General features: G+C 38.9%; 1 protein-coding gene across 3 annotated transcripts in view; it reads right to left on the bottom strand.

Annotated features, from left to right (window-relative positions):
* Positions 1-10,064, bottom strand: part of TFG (trafficking from ER to golgi regulator) — a 33,919-nt gene extending 23,855 nt beyond the window's left edge. For all 3 annotated transcript variants that reach the window (XM_042998594.1, XM_042998595.1, XM_042998596.1), the window contains exons 1-3: positions 9,979-10,064; positions 3,515-3,741; positions 252-335 (exon numbers count right to left, since the gene is read on the bottom strand). In XM_042998594.1, the coding sequence (XP_042854528.1) occupies positions 252-335; positions 3,515-3,698 (268 nt within the window). In that variant the 5' untranslated portion in view covers positions 3,699-3,741; positions 9,979-10,064. The remainder of the gene's footprint in view (positions 1-251; positions 336-3,514; positions 3,742-9,978) is intronic.
* Positions 10,065-19,140: the final 9,076 nt, after the last annotated feature.

Below are 19,140 nucleotides of genomic sequence, written 5' to 3'. Positions count from 1 at the left end.
AAATACTTCTATAAGTGGCACCCATTACTATGTAGGATACTGAGCAGATGGAGATTTTAAATGTGACTACTTTCTATTAATCTTCGGGAAAGAAAAAAAGAATATAGGCGGGCCTAATAATTCAAAACTTCAGATACAGCTGAAAAAGTTATCGCTTAATTCTGAGTCTTTAAAAGGAGAAAAGCTAAAAAAGTCTTCAACAAAAACACAATGGATAAAATAGTAAATTTATTAGAAGATTTACCACTTACCAAATAACGTCAGTTTCAGTATTCTACTACACTGAATTGCAAAAGAAAGGTCAGAACTATCAAAAATTGTTATAAGATCTCCATCTGGAATTAAAAAAAAACAGAAGTGAGTTTCAGATTTGTATCAGTAATAAACTAGGATATACATTAAGTTAAAATTGAAAATGTAGATAACAGAGCATAATTAGAATGTCCCATAAAAACCTTAAACATTAAAGGATCTAGGAAAGATGCATCTGTTCAAAAGAATATCAATTTTGCTTATTACTTTTATAGCAAGGCTATTTATCATATCCTCATTAAGAAGAGCCAAAACATAGCTAAGATTAACATATGACGATCCTTTACAAGTCACCAGGGCATTCATGGTAGCAATATAACAAATTATTGGTTTAGACTGAAATCTTTCCATTCCAAAAAATTTAAATATATTTATCAAATGTTAAAGAAATAAAGATTCTCAGTGTTCAAAATGTAATTCTAAGTACAGTAAAACACCACTAACACAAATGTAGAGGAAGCTATTATAGCAGTAACTAAAAGGGTCACTGACCATTTTGATACTAAGATGAAAACTATCAACTCTCCTTAGAAAAAATACTCATATACACAAGATTCTATAATCTCCGGGATCTCAAAGTTAAAGAATATTATAATCGGCATATCAGCTGCTTGTTTCAAAAGCTTTCAAAGGGCTCAGGGAAAATGTTCTCTGGAGAGAAAAAGAACAGAAAAGCACCCAGAGGCAAGGAGCTGGGTCAGGAGCCTCTACTGGCTATCTTCACAGACACAGCTGGGTTTGGGAAGGGGAGTAAGGATGGTAGTTCTGTCCTGGGGAGGCTGCTCCAAGGATGCTCTGCTACACCAAAAACACTGACTAGACAGATTTAGTTTGAACAAAGCTGGCAACAAAAGCCATACCTGAAGATTTTGTCACTATTCTTAGATCTTTATAAGATCTAAGATCTTATAACCAGACCCACTTCTTATAACATATCTAATGTTCAGACTTCAGAGATTTTACTCATAAATATATTTTTAATAAAGTATATATATATAAACAGAAAACCTTCTGTAACTGCCTTTTTTATTTTCTGAATTTCACAACAGAAATATATGATGGCAAGAACTTTACCTAAGCCAGTCCTCCACCCTAATTAATACCTAACAGTCTATACAATTACCACAAGTAGCACAAATCTGTACAATTCAAAACACTTAGAAACTGTGAAAAACAAATCCAATGTGGTAACTAGATGTAGAGGACAAAATTTCAACACTGAAGATACCCTTAAGTTAGGGGTCCATAAAGTGAGACCAATGGTCAAAAATCCCTGTTTATAGGACTATGAACCAAGAGTGGCTTTTACATTTTTTTTATAAAGGTTTTTAAAAAAAAGGTAGATGAAATAGAGACTTAATATGACCCACAGTGCTAAAATATTACCTGATCTTTTAGAGAAAAGTTTACCAATCCTTGCCCTAAACAAAAATAAGGGATTTAAGAGAAAGCCAGGTAAATAGTGAGGTCAGTTTAAAATATACAAGTTTGAGGCAAGAGCATAGCATCTCAGATAAAATGAAAGCTGTTAAAAATTTGAGTTCTAAAGTGAAGAAAAAGAACAAATTGACCAAATTAAGGCACACACTTGGAAGTCAAAAAGGTGAAAGTCAACATATTACAAGTAGATGAGATTGTATTAGGAAAGAGAATGAGAAGCAATTGCTCTCTTTTACCATCCAGGTGACTCTCAAAATTAGTTTTGGGTACCATTAGATCATACTTTGTAAAAAAAAAAAAAAAAAAAATTACACCTATAGCTAAATGGCCAGCTAGCTGATTGATCATCAGTGATTTCTATTTTTATATTTCCTTTCCATAGTATACGTTGTTGGAAAGTGGGCCAACCAGGGACATACTCCAAGCTACTGACAGTTCAGCAGAGCCATGTGATGGGGTCTGGCCAGCTTGATGTGAACAGAAATGATAAACACTACCTCAAGGCCCAGGGAGTACAATCCCTCATGTAATCCTCTATACTCTGTCTTCATCTATCTGCCTGCTGGATGTTAATGCTCAAGGTGAGCTTGCAAGCCATGTGTTGAACATAACACAGCTTCTGTCAACCTGGGCCTTTGAATGATCTCTTGAGTGTTAAACCACTGAAATTTTAAGATTTCTATTATTAACAGCAGGCATTACTTTAAGCCAGCACACCAAGAGACAGGGAAACGGCTGTTAGTGATAAGAAAACTGGGACAGTAGTGTCAGAGATGTTAAGGGATAAGAGTTATTTTTAAAAGGATGGTATGGGGGTAGCAATGCCAAGTATAAAGATCAAGGTGAAACAGACTGGAAATAAATTCAGCAGAAAGAAACTGGTAACCACCTAAAGTACAATTTCAGTAGAGATGTTTACAAAGAAGAAGGTTTAAAGAAGATGAAATAAAGACAGTCTATGATTTTAATTCCACTGTGTGTCTGATGCAACATCTGTCATATAAAACCCATTGCCATAAAAACAGTTTTGTGGTCAAATGAGTCTAGGGACACTGAATACTATAAACAGACAATGTGTATCAGCAATATTACGATTATTATTCCTGCAGTAAAGAAACACATTTCTGTTTCAACCAGCTTTCTCACACTTAGTTGACCATGAAAACATTTTTCATCCAATACCTACTGATACCTCTTTCACTTTGGGAAATATGAGTGAAAGTTGGTTTTAAAAGCAAAAAGGAAGCCAAAATTGCATGAGCAGAAAAGAAAAAAAATGCTTGTAAAAATATTTGTGAAAGTGGGGCACCTGGGTGGCTAGGTGGGTTAAGCTGTCCTCTCTTGATTTCAGCTCAGGTCACGATCTCATGATTTGTGAGACTGAGCCCTGTGTTGGGCTCTGTGCCGATAGCATGGAGCCTGCTTGGGATATTCTCTCTCTCACCTCTCTCTTTCTCTCTTTGTCCTTCCCCCACTCGCAGAGGTGCACACGCACACACTCTCTCTCTAAATAAATAAACTTTAAAAATATATATTCTGTGAAAGTGATCTATTACTAAAAACCCCATTTTTAATAATAAATCACTTAGCTATTTTTAACTTATAAAAGAATTATAATCAGCTACATATATATCCCATTAAATAAAGTGGGTACTCAATTATGACAGAAGGGAAATTTATAATGAGCTATTCAATAAAAAATAGGCAAAAGAACACATACAATACTTAGACTTTTAATGGCTAACTTTAGAAACAATCTTACCTTCATCTTTATACTTTATTGTAACTTCGTCATTACTCAGAAGTTTTCCTCTGAAAACTCGCTGCATCATTAGCACTAATTCATCATAAGTAATATCTTCATTATGAATGGGAATTCGTCGAATATCCTCCCCAAGTTGAGCTTTGATGATCAGCTTCCCACTTAGGTCCAACTGTCCATTCATGGTGGACTCCAGGATGTTGCGTATATACAACTCTAGGGAAAGACTGATAAAATGGTTTTGGTGATTAAACAGCTCTAAAATCATTTCTTAAAAGTTGAAAAGCAGGGCGCCTGGGTGGCTCAGTCAGTTAAGCATCCGACTCTTGATTTCGGCTCAGGTCATGATCTCACAGTTCGTGAGATCCCGGCCAGTGTAGGGCTCTGCGATGACAGTGCAGAGCCTGCTTGGGATTCTCTCTCCCTCTCTCTCTGCCCCTCCCCTGCTCATGCTCTCTCTCTGTGTCTCTCTCAATATAAATAAACTTTAAAGAAAAAAAAGTTGAAAAGCAAAACTACTATTGGAATCTAAGAAATTCTGGTCTTCAAAAGAGATCTACTGTTCCAATGTTACCCCATTCATCATGTTAAAATGGAGATAACTTCAGTATGTGCATAAGAAAACAAGTTTCATTATTTTCGGCAATTATTATTTTGCCCATATACCTAACCACCTATCTGCCATTACCATTTAGATTTCTAATTTAACATGTCCGAAAACAAACTCCTGATCCTCTCCCCAAAATCTGCTTTTCCTGTAGTCTTCTCCAACTCAGTTAGTGACAATTTCTTTCTTCTAGGTGTTCAAGATTTAAAAGAAAAAGAAAAAATAAGTCCAAATAGCCAATAATCTAGTTGCTACTACCTTTAAAATATCTCTATATTCCAATCACTTCAGTAACTTTACCTCTACCAGCTTGATCTAAAGCTCTTGCCTGCATTACTGCACAAGACTCCTCTTGCCTGCATTACTGCATAAGACTCCTAACCAGTCTGCCTTTTTACCTTTGTCCACTTTTAATCTACTCTCAAATTTAGAATTATCCTGTTGAATAAAATCTAATGTCACTCTGCTTAAAATCTTCCAATGGATTCGCATCTCAGTTTCAATAAAAGCCAGAACTACAAGGTCATGATCTGGCCTCTGGCCCCTAGCCAAGTATTTAACCTCATTTCCTACTTCTCTCCCTGGTTACACTGCTGCACCCACACTTTAAGTTCTCCTTCTCAATTCAAGGCTTTGCACTTGCTGTTCCCTTTGTCATGAGCCCTTTTCAAAACTCACATGATTCAGATCTCGGATCAAATCTTCATTTCTCAGAGGTTTGCCCTGACCATCTAAGCTAAAATGGATCTTCTTTCACTTTCTTACCCTGCTTCAATTTTCTTCAAAGCACTTATCACTCCCAGACATTAAGAATTAATTTTGTATTGTCTTTTCCACTAGAAAGTAAAGAAGTAAATGGTTTTGTTCATTGTATTCCTGAGCCCAGAACAATACTGGTCTAGCACATGGTAGTCATTCAATTTTGTTAAATGAAGAATACTGGCTTTCACTCTATATTAGCCTGTAACTAAATGCTAACTCTAAAGAGAAAATCATGTGTGAACACTAGAGTCTGAAATGTTTCTCTCTAAAATAAGACCTCACTAGTATTTTCTCTAATTTTCCTATCTATTTTGGGAACTTGAGAAAAGACAAATGAATGACATCCTCTGGAGCTTTCTAGTAAGAATGTCCACTATTGTCTCTTAATATTCTATACCTCACCCCTCCCCAAACCTGAGTGGCTGTGTATGTTTAAATTGCATTTTTTAAATTTTTTAAAAAGTTTTTTAATGTTTTTATTTATTTTTGAGACAGAGTGCGCACGTGTGCGAGCAGGGGAGGGGCAAAGAGAGGGAGACACAGAATCCGAAGCAGGCTCCAGGCTCCGGCCCACAAACTGCGAGAGCCCAACTTGGGCTCGAACCCACAAACCGCGAGATCATGACCTGAGCCGAAGTCGGCTGCTTAACCAATTGAGCCACCCCGGCGCCCCGTTTAAATTGCATATTTTAAGAAAGAAATAAGATAATGTTAGAGAACTAGCCACTAAATACTAATTTGCTACAAAATTTTCCCTTCCTGGGTTTTACTTTCATCTTAATTTTAGGTATTATTTCAGAGTGATTATCCTGTAACGACACTAATTGTAAACTCAAAATATACTATGAGGTCTCTAGTAATTTACATGGTTACTATAGAGTTCTAGAAAATACAGTTACAATTAAATAATGTGTTAATAGCTCTTCTTCTCAAGGTCTATCTCTTGTTTTCAAGACCAAAATGTTCTTAAATACATCCACAACTACTGAGCATTTCCCTAGCTTCAACTCCCCACCTCCTCCTGCCCCCCCCCCCCCCCCCCCCCCCCCGCCAAATGATCTTATTTAAAGTGCCCTAGAATCTCCTACTGGCCACACTGTAGTTTCAACCTCATGTTTTACTACTGGCAGCTGGTTTTTCCTCTTAATTTGTTAACATCATACCGACTTTTCATGCTTCTCTACAATCATTCTACAGTTTTCATACCTCTCTACAATTATTTTTCTTGGTATGAAAGCACCCCACCTACCCTCCAACACATCACCCCTTCAAATACCTGGAGAAAGTTTTCAGGAATCCTAAGTCATTTCATGAATATTACATATAAATGCCCTAATATTCTTTCATATAAATGTCCTATGTCCTTCCAACTATTCCTTAAATGAGTGTCTCTAGAACTCCTTGCCATATTCTGAACATTTTAATAATTTCTTTCCTTTTAAATTTAGAAATACTCTTTTTCCATGATGCAGTGACCCACAAATCACAGATGGCTTGGAAATAAACTTCCCAGTTAATGCAACAGATTTTTTAATTATGCCACTTAATGAGGACCCAAAGTCAGCCCTTGAAGGCCTGTATCCTCAGATTATCCCTTTTTCAGCAGGATGTAAATTCAAACTCCCTTTAACCTAACATTAAATACCCTCCACAATTTGCCCTTCCCCTTGTTTCTTTACACTTTTTTTCTTTTTTTGTACTTGTACTGTATTTTACAGCTATATTAATATTTTTAAATGGGGCATTAAATACTGAATCTAACACTTTAAGTCAGTTCAGAACAGAGTGGATTGTGTTCCTAAATCTGGATGCTAAGCTTGTCTTAATTTAAAATCAGAATAGTTTTCTTTACCTGACAATTCTCACAATGAACTTCTCATGAACACTATGATTAACTGAAACCTCCATACAATCTCTTCACCTGTTAGCCAAAGCACTTTCTATAGTCAGGAAACATTTACTTAATACCTACTATGTGCCAAGCTCTGAAGTATAATTACTTCAACAAAATGGTAAAGATTCCACCTTGCTCACCTTACAGTCTGAAAGTAATAAAGAACTTCAGTAAATCAAGGTATGTTACTTCCTCCTACCCAGAGGATGCGTAAACCAGCAAGAACATAGTTAAGGACCAGGGTTTAGCTTCAGCAACACGTTATTATCTACTCTTACCAGCACCTAGAATAGTGCCGGACATATAGTAGGTATTTAAAGACTCGTTTTTGTTCTCTGAACAAAAGATGAATAGGAAATAATAAATTTCTGATAAGGGATCGGGAGAAGAAAGCTGAACTGTTAGGGTCGGTTCCTAAGTCGGACCTTCACACTGTACCTCCTTTGAAGTGATTTCCCGCAACAGACATACTCCTAATTAAGAGAAATTTCCAACATCGAATTAACTAATAGTATGTTATTTTTTATTGGGGGGGAGGATTATGCAGTATTCATTTCCAATGGATCCGAAAACTTTAGTCTCTTTTCCTTTTATCTGCCATGTTTGCCTGCAAATTCACTTATTCCTTGGTGTTTCCCATGCACTGTAAACTCCCTGTGGCCAGGAACCAAAGCTTCTTTCCTAAGGCCGTCCCCAGTTTGTGCAGCCATCTCCTCAAGCCACGTACACAACTATCACAAAACTAAGGACACTACAAAATTCTCCCTTTCAGGGGAAATCCCATCCCCAACATTTTCTTATGGAACACAATTCAGGTCCTCTTTGTCTCTAACTCCAGTCACTAGGCAGAGCCTAGTAATGAATGAACTACCAACTGCCAGGACTGCTAGTGAGATCCTTACAGTATTTTCTTCTCCCATCTTGTCCATACCCCACTCCCTCTGAGGTCCAGAAAGGACACAGACACTAATTTACCAAGTCCTCCAACAGGAACACTGTTTTCAGCACTGAAGAATAAAGTGACATGCCCAAAGACACATAAAAAGCCTGCCTCGAACCAGAATCCAGGTTCAGTGGCCAAACCTCCAGCTCCTCTAATCCTCTGAGTTGAGCCCGCTCAAGTTCAGAGGGGCCTGCTTAGGCACCTCCACAGGGTAGCAATTTTCCTTAAGAAATTGTAAGCAAAAGCAACCCTTGATTACTACAAAGAATCCAAGGAGCCACAAATCCTGCCTGACCAGTAAGATGGTAAAGATTCCCACTACCAGCCCCGTGACCTTAGGCAAGTACCTCTCCAAACCTCACAAAATAGGAATAATATCTAAATTTAAAGGATCTCTAAATTTAAAGGATCCTTGTGATGATTAAATGATATTATGCATCTAAAATACTTACTACAGGGCATAGTAAAGTAAACTTAAAAGTTCGCTATCATCATCACTATAAAACCGGGTTGGGCCTCCAGACGGCGCTCGATTAAACCCTGACACAGCTAAGGAACAAGGTTCCTCTTAAGTGACCCCAATAAACTTACTCCCATAGGCTCTATTCTTCACCCATCCAAGCCCCTCTGGGGGTTAGGTGCTCGACCACCCCAGGCCTCACAAGCCCCCTCCTCTCCTCTCCCTCGGGCAGTCCGACCCGTTGGAGCCAGGAGGAATCGAAGCAAGAGCACTTGCCGGCCCAAACAACCTCCAGAGACCCCCGAGGCCTGCCCCCCTGCCACGGTGGCCTGCGGGACTCCCATCCCCCCCCTCCGGGCCCTCCCCTCCCCAGCGCGAGGGCCCTCCTGGGCCCCAGCCCCTTCCCACAGCCCCCCTCCGGCCCCACCCGCCGGGTACCCGCTGGTTCGAGCGAGGCCCTCCCAGCGCTTCCTCGTCTCCCCGCCCGCCTTGTCGATTGAGCGGCCGCGCCCCCGTCCCCAGCGGCCATACCGGCTTGCCGAGGCCGCCGCGGCTGCCTCTCCGCGGGTCTCCGATGACCGGACCCGTGCGAGGCCGCCGGCGCGTCGTGAGGAGGCTGCGGTCACGGCCCACTCCGGTGCCCTCCGCCGGCGCCGCCGCACCTCGCTCGCAGGCTCGCGCCGGCCGCGGCCAATCGCACAGACCCACCAAGCCTAGCGAGATCTCAGGCCCAGTACGTGGCAGGTGGGGGAAGAAGAGGGGCGGGAACAAGGGGAAAAAAAAAAAAAAAAAAAAAAAGTCCTTTCGCTCCGCCTCACAGCAAGCAGGCAACCCAGAACGCATGCGCAGAGGCCGAGGCGCGGGGCGGGTAGTGCCCGAACCTGCGTGGGCCGAAGTCTCTGCTTTCTCACTGGATGACCGAGTGTGGCAGCGTATGCCGACGGGTGCACGCATGCGCGAGGCGTGACCAGGCACTTCCGGTTTTCCTGGAAGCTTGAAACCCGTCCGTCGCCTGTTTGTGAGGCGTGGTTTGCTGTTTTGGACTCTGATAGACTGTTGAAAGTGGGCATTTGTTCAAGTTTGGGTGGCTTTTGTTTTGTTTTGTTTTTAGTGACCATTGTACTTCTAGTCATGTCTCGAAAAAACGAATCCTTTTCCCGCCTTCCACAAACTCATTCATTCTTATTGGGCACCTACGCACTGTGTTGGGAATGGGGATGAATCAGTTGGTGAGCAAGGGGTTTCTAGTAGCGTTTACGAGACAGGACAAACCTGTGAGTGTGTAAAAGGTAAAGTCTGGAAAATTAAGGTTACTAAGGATTCCGGATGCCTTTTGGGAAGATAAGGCAGCGTGCACTATTTACTCTTTTCCTTCTCTCTTTATCTAAAGCATTTGTTTTAAATACGCGTATTTTTGGGGCGCCTGGGTGGCTCGGTCGGTTGAGCGTCCGACTTCAGCTCAGGTCACGATCTCACGGTTCGTGAGTTCGAGCCCCGCGTCAGGCTCTGGGCTGATGGCTCAGAGCCTGGAGCCTGCTTCCGATTCTGTGTCTCCCTCTCTCTCTGCCCCTCCCCCATTCATGCTCTGACTCTCTCTGTCTCAAAAATAAATAAACATTAAAAAAAATTAAAAAAAAAAAATACGCGTATTTTTGTAAGAAGTGCCCTGGCTCAGACTGAAGTCTACATTTTTAGGGGGGAGGTAGTGAAATCTAAGGGTAGGAGGTGCTATTTTAAAAGTTGCAAGTAGTTTTTGCTGCCTATGACAGAAACCAAGCAGAAAGCAAATCGAACTCACGTGGTCCCCAGTTGTTCGTCAGATGTTCTCCATGGACCTGGGGTAAAGTGAATTCAGGGTGAGAAATAAGTTCTTTTAGTACTATAGTGTGATCTTTTTGCAGTTAGAAGTCTGAAAAATTCCATTTGAAAATGAAATATATGACGTCAGAATGCTTTTTGCCTCTGAACTGTATTTTCCAACACTGTGTGTATTGCTCTTTGAGCAATTGCTTGCAGAGATAGAGGAGGAGAGGAATGTAGAAGGAATGAAAAAAGTTCCTGACTTTCTCCAAAGACTGTTCTTCGTTACTTGTTATTTAGGACAATAGTACTCCATATTTGGGGAAATGCACAGCTGTCCAATAGTATTCTAATGTCTTTGAGATGGTTTGAGATTGGATAAAACTACACAAATATGGGCAGAGGTAAAATATTCCCTGAAGGAAGTGAATTATACCACAATTTTCCTAAAAGGAGGTAGATCCTGTGGCAGGATATAAGGAACTGAGCCTCGGCCTGGAATAAAGGGAAACAATTTCCTCTCTTTAGACTCCCATGAAAGGGACACTCACTGGAGTCCTGCCATTGAAAAGTACATTGGTCCTTGTTACCCTGGGACCAGCTGGAAGCTAGAAGAGAGACACCCATAGGGTGGTCTGTTGGAGGGGCTGGAACATTTGCACTCTGAAAGCAGCTTGAGCTTCTCTATGTTGTAATTACTTCATGTTTCATCCCCAAACAATTAGTGGAAGTCTTGTTTAATGTTAAAACCTGTTCCCAGCTACCACTATGGAAGTTAAGAGACGAGGTAGTGATGATTCCTCAGGTCAAAGCGGAAGTAGGACCTGCCCAAGGCAAGAAGTGAGAAATAAGAGAGTAAAGCATCATTTGGAAGCCAGATCAGAGATTCAAGTGACATGAGGCAAGAAGGATGTCTATGCAACATTAAAACATTTGCCCAAGATTCTCCAGAAATACACATTTTTAAATTTCTAATGAAGAACTTTATGAAAGATTTTGCCTCCTGCTTATCTCAGATGCAGGCTTACAATGTGATTAAGCATGAAATCAAGGAGATTTGGGTTTATTTGTATTTTATAGAGCCGATATAGAGAAGCATACAAAATTATCATCTGTGTGTGTCAAATTGCTTAATAACCCAAACCATATCCTGTTCATTTTCTTGTTTCAGCTTAATAATAAATAGTCCACAAAAACTTCAGTGAACTTTCTTCCTGATCCTATATAACAATTACATTTTAAAAATTAAGAGCATAATGAACAGCTGGAACTCGTTACTTTACCCAAGGACTAGAAGATTACCAATAATGCCTCCCTATGTGCTTCTACCAGAGGGGGTCCCATGCCTCTTTCCTGAATTTTGCATTTAACATTCCCTTGTGTGGTTTTTGTTTTTGTTTTTAAATGTTCTATGTAATTTAATCACATATATATATATATACATACATACATATATGTGTGGGTATAGATATATATGCCTATGTGATATATTGCTCAATTTTACTTCTTCATTGGCATTATATAGAGTATCATCTCTTAGTTTTCTGGAACAATTTTTGCACTCAATATTATGCTACCAAGATATATCCATATTGCTTCATGTAGCTGAAATTCATTTATTTTCATTGCCGAATAATATTCCTTTGGGGGAGTATACCACAAATTTTTCAAATTTGTCCTATCAAAGTGTAGATTGTTTCCAGTTTCTGCTGTGTGCCTTTATAAACATACTTTTGTATGTCTCTTGTTCAAGAGTATCTCTTGTTACATGCTAATACATGGGTTACTGAATAGTAGATTATGCAAATATTTAGTTGTATAAGAAAATGCCAACTCTCGGCGTCACCACTAAGACTTTGGGGCGGGGGAGGGGGGGTAGGGAGTGTAAGTGGTATCATTTTGCAGTCTTATTGAAGACTATAAAGATTACATTATAACCCTGACTTTTTGTGCAAACATTTGACATGCAATTGTTCTGTATCCTTACTTACAATTCTGTCTTTGAGTATCTGGTTCACCCCCACCCAACTTGAATTCAAGGCTGTGATTATATTCTTTCTATCCTTCCCAGCATCTGGCACTGGTTGTGTGAGTGAATAATAGGCACTCAATGAGTAACTGTTGAGTCAATGAAAAGTTATTACTGTTTCTGTAATGTGTCCACAGTTGCTGATGATACACGTCTGTGTACTTAGGCTCCCAAAACATGTGGATGATAACTGGCCAGGGAGTGATAACCTGAATTGAACTAGCTACCACCTTTACCAAGAACATGGTTTCTGCCACTGTATGTGTAGATGCTGATTTTAGATACTGCTGCCTTTCATTAATGAGCCCAAAAAGGCTGTTAGCATATATAATTATCACTTTTTAAACGCTTATGATCACATTTACTGGGATAAACATCAATCAAACTATTAAGAAGATTGTCCTAGGAATTCTGTAAGTAATTACAGAATTTTTTTGTGTGGAGTTTAGAAATGTGCTGACTCAGAGAAGATTGAACTTCATGCTCACCTGGTCACCTATATGCAGGTGAATCTGATTTTAAAAGAACATGAAGAATAGTCTTGAATTAGAAATGTTAAAGTTGGAAACATGTGAATAAAGGTGAAGCAGTGTAGGGAAATACTTTTGACTTACCTGTAGCAAAGGGAGAATTGAGGCACTAGTTCAAAGGTTACTTTCCTTTTTCACCGACATCTGAAGAAGGGTTAGATTTGAGATGTGGTTTTGAGAGAGGCAGTCAACTCACTTACCTCTCACCTCCTCTTTCTCCCTGAAAGGCTGTGTGGCTAGAATACTTCAAATAGAAGAGGAAGATCCTAAGAATTAAAAAGGTATATTCTCAGACAGTATGGGAAATGGGACAAAGACTATGAGACTTGTAGCAAGTTGAATAAAACCTGTTTCATCATGTTCTCCTTTAGTAGTCAGTATAAATCATTTTGAAAATTTCAATCATCTCTTCTACCCTCAGGGGAATAAAAGAAGGGATCTAAGTTCCTCCTTGGGTGAGAATTTCAAGGAGAAGTTATGTCCCTCCCTGAGAATCAGCCCTGTTGTGGCAGCAATTGCTAAATACAGAGAATTCCAAACAGAAAGGGAAACGCATGAGGACCAAACAGGATTCAGGTGGTCAGGTCAGCCTCCCTTCCATTGGCCAAACATAAAGGTCTATTTGTGTAAACAGATGAAGCTGCCACTCCATGCAGAGATAATGAAGGAGAAAAGAATATTTTTACTCTGTAACTTTGAGGGAGTCATTCATAGCACTAGCTAAGCGACATCCTTCAGTCTGCCCTACTAGCTGCACATCTCCTGAGACCCTAAAATGTTTTGTCCTTACCATGGGGCTCTATATCCAGCCCCTATGTAGAGAAATTGCTCCTTGTAGGCCATTCTTCCTAGATTTTATATACGTAGAGGCTGGCACCTCTGAGGTATTCAGTATATACTTATTGAATGAAACACTAAGTTCCTCACCATTTTAGTGGGCAAGTCTCCAGAAACAGGGAGCAACCATCACTGGTGAGTTCCTAGGTCCCTAGAAGTATAGGAGTTTATCTCTGAGTAACTTGAAATTGTTCACTTTTCTTCCTTTATGTCTCGTGGAGACAGTGCTGAGGTACATCTATGCAGTCCGTCAGCTTTGGTTGAAAGACTGATGTCATAAGATGTACAAGAAGATCTCACAACTTTTCATTTGATGAAGAGTATCTTATTTTCATCTCTTTTAAGAAACCCAGATGTCAGATTCTAGAAATCATGCAGGTCAAATCACAGTCTGGGTACTGAAAGGCTCTCACATCTCTAATCTAACATTTATGCCAACAATCTTGCTTTTAGTCCCTCTATTTCTTGGGTACCAGAGAAACCCCTGCACATGAGAACACAGATACCACTGATGTGTTATTTTCAAGTAAAAGACTATACAGCAATTAAAAGAAATACACACATACAGTTAGATCTCAAGAACATTTTATTAAATGAGAAAAAGCAAGTTTCAGGAAGTTATGTTACTTTTCAGGAAAGAGTTAACATACAAACCAAAACGGCTATCCTTAGAAAGAACTGCTTGCGTGATTTGACCTATGGCTAGTGTCTGGGAACTTGGATTTGGAGCATTCCTGCTATTCATTGATAAGGATTGTGCATTGAACCTGAACTGTACAACCAATGTGGTTTATGCTGAACACCTGCTTGCTTTCTGGGAGTCTGGAATTTCGGGATATGCCAGGCAGAGAGCACCTTGTGACCAGCCCTGAATAAAAACCCTGGGCACTGACTCTCTAATGAGCCCTGGTAGACAACATTTCACACATGTTGTTCCAATTCATTGTGGAGGCACTAAGTGCACCCCATGTGACTGCACGGAAGGGATCTTTTTGGAAGCTTGTGCCTGGTGTCCTCCAGAATTCAGCCCATGTGACTTTATTCTTTGCCAATTTTGCTATATAGTGTTCTGTTATAATAAATCATAGCCATGAATACAATTCTATGCTGAATCATATGAGTGTTCCTAGTAAATCATTGAACCTGGGCGTGGCCTTGGGGACTACTGAATTATTTCCCTATACCATTTATATAAAATAAGGAAAAAGAGGCAAAAGACTTTGAATTTCTGTGGGTATATAATTTTATGTATACACATTTCTCAAAATCTGGAAGGTACACAGCAAACATTACAGTGATTAACATAAGGTAATAACTCCTTCTTATAGGAGACAGGGAAGGAAGAAAAGAGGGGCCTGGATTTGGTAGAAATTAGACAAAAAGCACTTTGGCTCTATCTGGCATGCTCTATTTTAGTTTTTCTTATAGAAAATATACTCATGTGCTGCCTAGGTAGGAAAATATTTTAAGTCAATTTAAAAATAGTTTCAGCCCACATCTAGAGTCACAACATTTTGGAGCTGGTGGGGAATTTAGAGTTCACCTGGTCCTGCCCATACCTTTAAAACGGTAGAACCTCAGGCCTTTGCCCAGAGAGGCAAGTGTTGTGTTTTGCCATGTCAATTGCAGTTGGCACCACAACTCCCAGTCTGGAATGCTTCCTAATCTGCAACTGCGTGGTAAGTACTGTGGCCAGAAGAAACTGTCTTCTTTTTGTGTTATTGCAAAGGTCCGCAAGGTCTCAGTTGTTACAACATAGTTTCGTAGCAGCTTATAACAAAGTTCAGCAAATTATCAATGTCATACTTCCACGTGTAACAAAGCTATACTGGAAGAAGATAAGAATTGGACTCTAGTTCTCTGGGAAATGGAGTTTGTTCATGATAACAGCATTAAATCATAGCACTCTGCTTTGCTTTTAATTTTTTTCTTGTTAAAATAAGGGGCTAACATATTAAGCAGTGGGATTTTTCAGAAATATGATCAATAGCTTGCAAAAAAGATAACCTATTTCTACTTTTGAAATAAATCACAAATAACGACTTTAAAAATGAATCCCCAAGTTCATATATTGCTTTTGGGAGTATAAAATGGTACAACCACCTTGGAAAACTGTTTGCCAGTTTCTTGTAAAGTTAAATATACACTTACTCTATGACTCAGCAATTCCACTACTAGGTATTTCAAGAGAAAACACAGAGACTTTATATAAGAGTTTTATATCGGTTTTATTCCTAGTTTTAAAAACTTGTAAATGACCAAATGCCTATCAACTGGTGAGAGCATAAACAAAATGTGATTTATCAAAAAAAAAAAAAATTGACTATTACTGCAATAAAAAGAGGCAAAGCACTGATACACGTAACATGAATGAATCTCAAAAATACTATGGTGACTGAAAGAAGCCAGTCTCAAAAGAGAACATGATTCCATTTATGGCATACTAGAACATGCAAAACTAATGCATGATAACGGAAAGCAGGTCAGTAGTTTCCTGGGGCTGAGGATGGCAGAGGATTTAACTGGGGAAGAGCAGGAGAAAATATTATAGGGTGATGAAAAAGTTGTTAATTTTGCTTAGAGTAGTGGTTTTACTACCCTAAGGGCATACATTTGCTAAAGGGCATACATTTGCTAAAATATCTGATTTACACTTTAAATGGGTGCATTTTATTGCATGTAAATTATCAATGAAGTTAATTTTTTTTAAATATTTATTTATTTTGAGAGAGTGAGCAAGTGGGGGAGGAGCAGAGACAGAGGGAAAGAGAGAATGAATCCCAAGCACGTTCCACACTGTCAGCATAGAGCCTAAAGTGGTGCTGGAACCTTGTGAACCGTGAGATCATGGCCTGAGCTGAAATCAAGAGACGGATGCTTAATCCACTGAGCCACCCAGGCGCTACTCGATGATGTTAATTTACAAGGTTAAAAAAGAACAAAACAAAGAAACAAAGCAAGCCCCCTACCAAAGCAAACAAATAAAATAGGAAACTAATTCCAATTGCCAAAATTAAGGAAAACTGCTTTAATATTAAAACAAAACAAAAAAACCCCACAAAACAACAACAACAACAAAAACAAAAGTCTTCAGTGACCTACTTGTGATACTGAAGTTTCCTGTGGGCACAGTGTGTCTTTGTATATACATAGTAATGTGTAAGTGTGGAATAACATTGAACATTACACATGACTGTTTAGTGTATGTACTTAGCAAACTGGCATGGATGTGAATATTTTGTTCATTCCAAGTAGTATGCCCTCTCATTTGGTAATATACCCAGGTGGACACTTTGAAGAAAACTTAATGTGAATTTCAAGTAGTAGTCAAATAGCAGTGTTTTTGCCAAGGTATGTTTATTGGTTTAATTGTTCAGAGATATGTGACTTGTGTGTTCATGTTTCCCTATTTATGTTGTGTGCCAGGAAACTTATGGTCTAATTCGAGGCCCACACCTAGCAAAAATACAAGACCATATGAAATGTTTCTTGGGTATTACTCTCTTTCTGCCCCTATGATTATTTTCCCTTCCTCCTGATTTCCTTAATCTGTTTTTCAGCAGCTTATATATATATTTTTTCAAATACACACTTAATAGGTTACATATATGTAAATGAAGTCATAGATGATGCACCTGTAACACTACTTTGAGTTTTGTATGTGTGTTTTACTACATAATTGCTAAGAAAACTTCTCCTTTTCTAAGATTTGGGGTTTTATTTTTAAGAAAAGGTGAATGGACACAGACAAGAAAACGTATTTGAGAGGAAAAAATAATGCCATAGACCCCCACCTACTTGCTATACAATATAATGAAAAACTAAAGACATCATGGGGTGCTTGGGTGGCTCAGTCAGTTAAGCGTCTGACTCATGATCTCAGCTCAGGTCATGATCTCACAGTTCATGAGTTCAAGCCTTGCATCGGGCTCTGTGCTTACAGCACGGATCCTGCTTGGGATTGTCTCTCCTCTCTCTCTTCCCCTCCCTGCTTGCTCTCTCTCTCCCTCAAAAGTAAATAAATATTAAAAAAAAAAAAAAGATGCCATGGGCTTGGTTGGCACACTTATGTCTCTGTTCTATGTTTTAAAAGTTTCTACATTGTCCCTAACATACTCCTTAAAACAAAATGACAAATATTCTGCCTCTATGAGGACATATAAACTCAAAAACATGCTAAATTCTCCATAAATCTTTTGCATATTTTGAATCAAATGCAGACTGAGCATTTCATTATATAAAAAAGAGCGGAAAACAAAAAACTAAGGGAAAATATTTTCACCAAATTTAATCATTAAAAGGCTAACAACTATAATAAAAGGAATTCATACAAATTTATGAGGAAAAAAACAAGAGCTCAATTGATAAATGGACAACACAAACAACTAAAAAATGAAGTACCAAAGTAAACAAGTATATAAAAAATGTTTATGGCACTTCAAATGTTGGTGACATTATAAATTAATGCAATGTTTTCAAGGCAATATAATAATACATACAAGGAATCTAAACAAATTTCCATAACTTTTGACACATTTATCCTAATGCTTAAAGTTTATATTAAGGAAATAATTAAAAAGAAAGGAAATATATATATATATATATATATATATCTTCACATATATCAGTTTATTAATTATGTGTTACAATATTAAAAATTGAAATAAAATGGAAATCCAATAGAACTTAATAACTTGTGCTATATTATTCAATCAATTATTATAAGGACTACATTGCTGGGTAATTTAAATGAAAATCAGGATAAAATTTCATTTACTGTAATTACAGTTATTTAAATTCTGATGTATTCAAAGCGCATAAGAGAACATGGAAAAACAGACATCTTTGATAGGTTAGAGAATTATGAATTTTGCTTTTTTGAAAGATATACTTTGTAAATATCTTCTAAAACTTTCAAAACATATACGAAATAGGAAGTCATTTCCTCTCTTAGTAACTGCCTGCCCCCCATGCTTGAATGGAACATAATTTTGGTGTCTCTGGCTTGGACCTCATCTGAGGAGCCAGGTACTAGAGGTCCCAGGGTGACATTAAGGGGGTTCCACTGAGCCAGAGAGCTCCAGTGGATGACAGGTTGGTATGATACAATCAGCATTTTGGCCCAGGTTCCCAAACATTTGCACAGAATGCCAAGTTCTTTTGAATGAGACAATGAGCTTGAAAATAATCTCCTTTTGTTGGTAACAGGAAAAAAAAGACCTAAGATACATTTCAAAACGGGAAGGGTAAGAGAAAGAGCAATCCAAAACCCCAACAATTAAACAATGAGCTCCATCCAAACTATCAGTTTAGACCCAGCAAACGAAATCCAAAGGTCTGGATAGTCTGCTCCCTAAAGAGACTACATGTGCTACCATAAGCAAAAACGCTACAGGACACTGTTAAGATGCAAAATAAGTCAGAAACATGGAAAACTGGCTCCATGTAATATCATGAAAAACAGTACTCTGAGTCTCCCTTTCCTGAAAGTTCCTTTTTCTTTTTATTTGTTTATTTTGAGAGAGAGAGAGAGAGAGAGCAGGTGTGCACGAGCAGGGGAGGGGCAGAGAGAGAGGGAGAGAGAGAAAACCACACAGGTTCCACACACTGTCAGCACAAAGCCCAACATGGGGCTCAGTCTCACCAACCATGAGATCGTGACCTGAGCCAAAATCGAGAGTGGGGCATTTACCTGACTGAGCCACCCAGGTGCCCTGTGAAATTTTCTTTTCAAGGTAGGTCACCATTTGGCTCCTACAGTCCC

Source organism: Panthera tigris, chromosome C2, assembly GCF_018350195.1.
Source record: "Panthera tigris isolate Pti1 chromosome C2, P.tigris_Pti1_mat1.1, whole genome shotgun sequence".
NCBI classification, from domain to species: domain Eukaryota; kingdom Metazoa; phylum Chordata; class Mammalia; order Carnivora; family Felidae; genus Panthera; species Panthera tigris.
The sequence above is the reverse complement of the archived record's forward strand: the minus strand, read 5'-3'. Positions and strand labels throughout refer to the sequence as shown.